The 9,094-nt window shown below is 33.8% G+C and overlaps 1 protein-coding gene across 1 annotated transcript; it reads right to left on the reverse strand.

Moving 5' to 3' along the window:
* Positions 1–3,321: 3,321 nt before the first annotated feature.
* LOC138901634 (uncharacterized) lies at positions 3,322–3,885 on the reverse strand. The gene has a single exon (XM_070189413.1). It carries the CDS (start codon positions 3,883–3,885, stop codon positions 3,322–3,324), a length of 564 nt encoding a protein of 187 aa, XP_070045514.1.
* Between the last annotated feature and the right edge of the window lie 5,209 nt (positions 3,886–9,094).

A 9,094-nucleotide genomic window follows, 5' to 3' on the forward strand; every position in this document is an offset into this window, starting at 1 on the left:
CACTGTTTCAACAGTAGAAATACTGTAACAGGGACCCACGGGACCCACTTTTTACTGTTCATAGATTCCTTTTCTTTTTCTATTTATAGAATTCATTCGTTCATTCTTAGGAGGCAGAAGTCGAGACTCTCTCTCTCTAGAATTCTCTCTCTCTCTCTCTCTCTCTAAGTTGTAAGTAAAGAGTTAGTTTGTAGTTTGCTCATTGTAACAGAAGAACAAGTAAATAAAAGTTTTCAGTTCTTCATCTTCAGGGCCTTGCTTCTTGGCCACAAGGTACATATTTCTGTCTTTCTTAGTTAGCTTTTCTTCTATTCTCTCCTCTCTGGCCATGACGATGTCCGGCTAAGAGACTTCATATCTATGTTGAATATCTAACTTCTCTCCTATATACACCATGAAAGCGACGGCATCTATTAAAATATAAATGAGTTTTATATATAGAGTTTTGACTTGGTGTCAAGATAGTTTGTACAGTCTGATATAACACTGCTCTTATTGGCTTTGCTTAGTGGCTTCGTCTAGCCAGCCGTGAACCTCAGCCCGATAAAGGAGTTAAAAGGGCATCTTCTTTCACGGTTAGAACTGCTAGACACATGGGCTCAATAAAAGTATGTATTATATTATGACAGACCCCTTCTTGAGTAAAGGTTTTTAACCTTCCATACAGTCATTAAACTATATATAAAATTCAAGTATATTTCAATTCTTATCCTTACTGATTGTGCGGATTACCGCCAGTCTTTAAATATAAGGATACTGAATTAGCTAGATTAATAATACAGGTATTACTTTTACTGCATTTCAAAAATTTATTGATTAAGATGTTGCTGCAGTCAGCATCACAGAAATTAATAAACTAATTTCTCAAAATAATTATTTGAGTTTATATGTTAAAGTTTTGGGTGAAAACATTAGTTTTCTTAATAAAAAACTTGATGATTTAACAGTCTTGATTAAGGATATGAGTACTAAAAAGACTTTGACTGATATTGCCTCTTCTTCAGGAAGCAAATCAGAACCTCAAATTGTTCTCACTCATATTCAAAGACCCCCTGATATTCAGGATTTTAAATTTAAATCTTTTGGTGACTTAGAAGAACTTCTTGATAAAATGTTATCCGGTTTGAATATCAAACCCATTGATTTATCAAATGATTTTGCTGATAAATTAGATTCTACTTTTGACTATAAAAAGGATGTTTTGTCAGAGTTTAATAAACTCAGAAGTTACCCCAAAAAGAATAGTAAGTTTGCAGATAGCAGATATGCTGATAAACCTAGAATGCAGACTTATTATTACAATCGTCCTACTCCTCAAGATGTTTTAATAGAGGAACGTGATTGGAATCAGACTAATACGTCTTACAGCGGTTCCGAAATTTATGAATGGAATCTTGATGGATTGACTAATAGACAACTAACTATTCTTGTGCATAGAATGCTTATGTATGCAACTATCTATAAAAGTATGAAAAATACAGATAGAAATATTTGCAGAATGATTGTTGCAGGTTTTACTGGCCAACTTCGTGGCTGGTGGGACAATTATTTGACTATCGATGAAAGGGCAATGGTTATTAATGCCAAAGCCACTGAGGATGGAATTGATAACTTAGGCATGGCTCTAGTATGATTATAATACCTGTATGCATATCTCTTTACAATATTTTTATCTTTAGACTTAGATATTATTTTTAACATCCTTTTGTCTTTAGACTAATATATATACTATACTATACTATATATACATCTTATATATAGTATATAAGCTGTATATATAGCTTATCGAATATAACTTTTATATATATACTATACTATACTATATATACATCTTATATATAGTATACATTTAATATATATATTATACTATAATATACTATATATACATCTTATATATAGTATATAAGATGTATATATAGCTTATCGAATATAGCTTATATATATACTACATATACATTTAATATATATACTATACTATATATACATCTTATATATAGTATATGAGAAGTATATATAACTTATTGAATATAGCTTTTATATATATATATATATATATATATACATCTTATATCGATATACTATATATACATCTTATATACTATATATATTCGATATTAAATATTGAATATTAAAATTTAGGATGTTAAATAAAATTTAGGTCACAATTCTATAATAAAATTTACAAAGCATTGCCTAAGATATTTTTTTTAACATCCTTTTGTCTCTAATATCTATTTAATTTTTTTTTTTAAAATATATGTTGGGCCCACTTAGCCCGTTTAGCCCGCGGGCCGGGACCGTTTAGCCCGGGACCAAACGGTCCCGGTCCCGGACCGGTCCATACAAAAAGCCCGTTTAGGTCCGGGCCCGTTTGGCCCGTTTAATTTGGGACCGGCCCGGGACCGGGCCCGGAACCGTTTGAACCGGCCCACTTGCCAGCCCTAATCGGAGGACCTGTTCCATTTATAAGTTCTGTCTAGTTCATGCTTGACCTTGCCTAGATCCTTTGTCAAAATTCTTACCTGCTCATCCTTCTTATACAACTCATCTTTTAGTTTACTTACATTTTCTTCTAGAGTGAGTTGTGTGCAATCAGCTGTCTTCTTACTTGTTCCTAATTTTAGTTTTAGGTTTTCAGATCTAAGTTCTAGGACATTTGATTCAAATGCATGAACCTGGTTCTTTAGTGCAGTATTTTCACTTACAGTCTCACTAACTTTAAGTTCCAGGTTCTTACACTTTGCTTTTAAAATCACACATTCCTTAGACAACTGTTTCTTTTCATTGTTTATATCCTCAGATTCATCAATGAAATCTTGAAGTAACTCAGATAGCCTTTCTTTAGACAAATACTTAATCTTGTCTTTTAGATGGATTATACTTACTTTAGATTCCTCATCGGATTCTCCAATTGCCATAAGTGCTTGCTCATCTTCATTTTCATCATCTGAGTCCTCATCTGAGCTTTCTCCCCAAGCAGCAACCATAGCCTTTGTTGATCCTTTTGTTCTTCTTGGGATGAACATGTTCCTTCTTTCTGTTTCTTCATTCAGCTCTTTCCTTCTTCCATTCAATTTCCCATTGAGGGCAGTTTTTGATATGGTGATCAGTCTTCCCACACTTGTAGCAGCCCTCATTTGTCTGTTTTTTAAGAACCCTTGGTTTGTTGTAGCCTCCACTTCTTGAAGAACCCTTTTCTCTCATTAGGTACTTCTTGAATTCCTTTTTGATCATAGCCATTTCATCATCTTCTAGATCAGAACCTTCAGTGATTCTGAGTGCCAGACTCCTTTCCTTCTTGGGTGCATCCATCTTCATGGTTTACCTTCTAAGTTCATAAGCAGTAAGATTTTCAATTAGCTCATCCAACCTAAGAGTGGCAATATTCTTTGATTCCTGAATGGCAGTGATTTTGCTCTCCCAAGTAACTGGCAGAACCCTTGTCAAAATCTTCTTATCTTTGTCTTCTTTAGAAATAACCCTTCCAAGAGACTTAAGTTCATTTGTCAATGTGGTGAACCTTGTATACATCTGTTGGATGGTTTCCCCTTCCTTCATGGTGAAATTCTCATATTGGGAATATAGTCGTGTTCCTTTGGACCTCTTCACTTGAGGTGTTCCTTCATGAGCCACTTGTAAAGTATCCCAGATTTTATTAGCAGTGGTACATCTTTGAATTCTACTGTACTCATCTGGACCGAGTCCATAAACAAGCCATTTTTTGGCTTTAGCATTCTTCTCCAATTTTCTCAAGTCGTCAGTAGTGCAATCAGCTCGTGTTTTTGGCACCTCTTTTCCTTCGGCATTTATTTTCATGGTAGCCAGTGGACCATCTGTGACAATGTCCCATAGCTCATAGTCTTCTCCTATGATGTGATCTCTCATCCTGTTTTTCCACCAAGAGTAATACTGGCCGTTGAAGAGTGGTGGCCTAGTAGTGGATTGCCCTTCCCAGTTTCCAGGTGGTGCACTCATCTTGATCTTCTCCTAAGGTGTTAGCCTCTTCAAGGATAACCTGCTCTGATACCAATTGATGTTTTAACTTCAATACCATACAAGAAGGGGGGATGATTTGTATGGTATCCAATTTTTTGCGTGCACAAATTATAGAAGGACCTGGTTCTTCTATGTGTTCCTTATATTACTGTTGCAGAATAATAAATGCAGAAATTAAAGAATATAAGTATTTTACATGAAAAACACCTGGCTCAAAAGGTGAAAAAAGCACGACCTACTTCCCAGTAGGATTTTTCCAAAACTCTTCACTAAATCACTGAGCCAAAAACTACATTTACAAAATACTTTTGTAAACCTAGGATTAACTCTAATCCCGTTGTGGCAACCAGCCTCTAACTGCTGCGACAACTTCAAGTTAACTCTAACTTGAATACTCTGAGTACCTATTACAATTGCCTCTAGATAAAGCTGAAAGGTACAATATAAAAATACCTACTACAATTGAACTAGAATAAAAGACAGACACTTGGAACCGGTTCTTCTATCTAGTTCATGCAGTTTCAGGTTCGCATACTTGAATCACACACGAACTTCTTGCAAAATGCCTTGCTATATGCTCTGAATTCACGTTTAACTTCTGCTTTTATGCGTCACTGTACAATAAGAACATTCTGCAATATATAGGAGTTAGTAGATAAAGAATTAACTAGAATCCTAATGCTACTCTTCCTTGGTGGAAGAGTTTTAGTTAAACACAACTCCTAAATCCTTCCTTATCTTAGATACTGTTCTTACTGAATAAGGAGCCCTTCTCCTTATCGTTTTTGTAATCTTTTCGATCAGGAGATATCTCATTCTACCAGAATACGCTTATCTCCTGCATGTGCACCTCACGTGCCTTGACTCTGCTGATGTCTATGTCTGCTAGTGATGGACCTGGTTCATATCTGAGTTCCTTTGTCAATCTTCAAAACTATTCTCTTTCTTGGGCCAACACATAGTAGATTGCTTCAAGTTAAAAAGTTTTTAGAAATGTCTAATTGTAGTTTTAGCGATCCTTTCCTCCCTTTGAATCCACTTGTCCTTGTAATTATTCATTCTATATATATCCATCTTTCTGACATGCTCCTAGGGTATCATAATTCCCTATTTTCATCGAAAACCTTATATACATACAAGAGGGATGATTATAGTGATTGTGTTAGTTCAGATCTATCTTTCCTTCGGAACCTTGGCAAAAGTTTTGATTTTTTCAAATGTATCAGAACCCCTTTACCTTACCCCACCCCCTTTACGTATAATATACTAAGTGGTGGACAACTACACACTCCTCTTTTCACTTTTTATCATCACCGGTTTAATTTTTTTCTGCACTCTTTTTCTTTTCTCCCTGCTAAGACTAGGAAAGTATTTGGTGTTGCAGTCACCCTCTTCAAACCATTTAACTTGAGATTTTTATCTCAAGATAGATTCTTGTATATTTTACCAACCTAATGTACTCTCTTAAGTCCTGTTGAAATCCTCTTTGTCTTGATCATTGTTGTCTTGAGCTTCTCCGTTATTGTTGGAGAATCTACATGGGGTTACTAGAAATATTTATGTCTCATACTTCCTTTACAAAATCATAGAAGTTAAGAAACTTGAAATACTTTGTAAAACCCTACTGATTTTTCTGACATTTCACTAGAATAGGTCTATGATCAGACCTAATTCTAGTTAAGTGTTTGATAGTATTTTTAGTAAAGTTCTGAGCTCTTAGATCATTTATATATCCCTGTCTAATCTTTTATATATTCTTTACTTGGTCTCCTGTTATTACACCAATTAAACTTAGATCCTATCAAGCCCAGATTAATAGCTCCACATGAATCATGAAATTAATAAAGCGCGTGATTTTATGCATCCTGTGAGGTCTCTCTCATGATTTTTCATTAGGTTACAATCGCATTAAAATCTTCAACGATACACCATGAACGATCAATGACAATTTTCAAGTTCTCCAAACTACTCCATAATCCTTTCTTTCTGAGATGGTACACTTGACATAGATAGTAGCGAAAAAAATTAGTTATTTCCATTTCTATCCACCATATTCAAGGTGTGTTGCTTCTCATCTTCCTTAATGACAGTAGTTTGATATAGATTTGCAAAACAATACCATATCTTTACATTGTAATTGGATTGACATTGATAAAAAAAAAAAACTTATATACAGCTCAATCTTATCCATACTAATAAAATATTCGATTAGAAACTAACTGAATCTTGTTAACTTTAACAAGTTACTTCAATCTGTGAATAGTTATTTTGGATCTTACCCCCCCCCCCCCCCCCCCCAATATTTCAGAAAATAACACTAATCATGAGAAATATTATAAGAGTATTATTCTAGTTTTGTTTTCTCTCTTTAGAAGGAGGGATTTACTATTTATGTTTTCTTCTTTGTTCACTTCTTTCTCTTCTAACAGGAGAAATACTATTCTTTTCAGTTATCTGCTTCAACAATTTCTGTGATGGATCATCAGCAAGTTTGTCAACCATGCTCTTACTGTCTGATGCATTAATTGATAATGTTGGTGTGTCCTTCGTTAGTTTCTTCATGTTGCTTGTTGCAGTGAAATTTTGTGAAATCTATAATCATGTTTAGTTCTGGTTATTCCTTAATTTCTGTAGGTATACTATAGGAGTCGACAATATTTTCTTCCAGAGTTTCAAGCTACATTATTTGATCTCAAATAATTTTTTCCACCAAACACTATTAAAATCATCTCCATCGACAAAATCAAGAAAAGCAGTTCGAAAATCACACACACGACTCTTAACATTACCTTTCACCGAAATTTTCTCCGCGAATTTGGATCTAATATTTTCAATTTGAGGTCAGGTCCTAAAAGATTTATCCACAATTATTAGTTTAAGTTCTTCCACCATCACTTTATAGTAATCGCAAGCTTTGAAAATAACCGTTGGCATCCATTATAAGTGAAGAAACGAACTTTAATATCCAAGTTGCCATGGGGATTCAAATTAAGGCTCGATGTAGAAGGGCCTTTCACACATTAGCATAGACTAATTTCGATTGATTTCATCTTCAGGTGTTATAAAAGTAGACATAGGGATTGGATTCTCAAGCGAATGCATCAGAATGGAACCGACTGGCTTCCCCGTTAGGGCAATGCATAAGCAGCAAGTGCAAGTAATATTACTTTTTGCTATCATTATGTGCCAACGTCTCTTTTGTACAGAGAGTATTTTCTAAAATCTTGTCAAGATCCTATGCATGACTAATAAAGAAGATGTACGAAATCATGTTAGTTCTCACGAAACGCAAAAGGTAACGACACACAATGGTGTAGTTTTTGACTGCTGGTTCTAGAATATGTTAGGAAGAAAAGAGAGTCGTCTAACGATCGATCTCTTTCGAATGCTAACAACTGGATATTTCTGACACTTGGGATAGAGTTGAACCCAACAAATAAATAAATAAATCAATCAAAGTTCTTTATATATTTAGAGTTTAAGTTTCTACAGTGATAATGTATAATATTGTAATTTTTTATCATCAGCTAAAATTACTTGCAAAACTAGGTAGGTGTTTATAACAAAGATGATTTGATCATAATATGTGACTCAAGTTTTTCCAAGAATTCAATTATTCTTTCAAAAATTTTACACAAATCAAAACGAACCAATGTGTTGCTTTACTCCTTCACACAAAAACAACGTTGAAATTTTTTCATAATTGAAATACTAGTTTTGTTGTTGAAATGAAAAAAGAGTACTCTTTCTATATCATGAAATGAAAGTATAATTTTTTATTTCAACGAAAAGAAAACACTTTTTCTGCAACTTAAAAAAAGTGCGTATTTTGTTGAAATGAAAAGAAAGTATTATTTCGGCAAAATAAAAATAAAATAATCTAGATAATATTTCAATTATAACCTCTCGCTACATATAAAATTTAGTCTAACAATAATAGTTATTTTATACACAAATCAAAAGAGCAAAAATATGAGCAACCCCATAATAACTATTCTCAATGTAGGAATACTCAAGAAGCAAGTTGACACGAGAAACATTATTACAAAAATATTACAGAGCATATTAGACAAGCACATATTCCTATGACCATTGCTACCAGAATCCTATTCTAGATATGTTCTTCCAACCCCATTTATGTATTCTAGTGTTGTCATTTGAATCTTTCTAATTATACGTTATGGGGATTCATTTTGTTTTTCCATGAACGCCTAACGCGTCACTTTGCACTGAATAATCAAAACCTTCACCTAAGAATTATTCCTCATAATCTTCAATTGCCATAATTTCTTTATATAACCTTGACGTATCTAGTCGACCGTTAGCTATCTTATTGGTTACCGCTGTCACTTCTCTAGGCTTTGTTGATATATTACTGACCATATCTTGTACATCAGAAGAACGACTTTAATTCGTTTGAGACTTTCATTAACTTGGGAAGTTTTTTTTTTTGTCCTTCAATGTAATTATCATTACCTTTCTCCAAATACAATCCAAGCCTATATTATCAAATGACTTAGCACAATCACCCCTAGCTCGATCATTCTAAAATACAAGAGGCATTTCTTTAAATATTTTAATTTTTTTTGTTGATGAACTGCTGATGAATAGGATGAACTTATAATAAAATGGAAAAACAAAACTATTAAAAATAGTACATATTCAGTTGGTTCAAGAACTTGATTTCAGATTTATGAAGCAAGTTAAAGTCATTACATAAGTGTGATCTACTAATAGATTAAAGTCATTATATATAAGAGTATATGGGAAACACAACAAATTAAGACAACCATCACCACCACCAACGAACCCAGTAAGTTTTTACAAGTGGCCTGGGGAGGGTAATGTTTATGCAGACCTTACCCCTATCCTGAGAGGACGGAGAGCTTGTTTCTGATAGACCCTCGAAAAAAGATAAAATGAAAAAGATTAGTGGCAACAAGTGGTAATAACAACAATGTATTAAGAATACCAAAGCAAAAGAATGCAATCAAACAATAGATAGAACCAGCAATCCAATAATAAAGAGATACCATGCTATCACTACTACTACCGATCTAAGAAATAAAACAAGAAATGTGTGGCTACATACAAACCA

This window comes from Nicotiana tomentosiformis, chromosome 11 (genome assembly GCF_000390325.3).
Source record: "Nicotiana tomentosiformis chromosome 11, ASM39032v3, whole genome shotgun sequence".
In the NCBI taxonomy this organism is placed as follows: Eukaryota; Viridiplantae; Streptophyta; class Magnoliopsida; order Solanales; family Solanaceae; genus Nicotiana; species Nicotiana tomentosiformis.

Coding starts and splice junctions, on each gene's coding strand:
- LOC138901634 (XM_070189413.1), bottom strand. CDS start 3,885: ATGAGAGATCACATCATAGGAGAAGACTATGAGCTATGGGACATTGTC.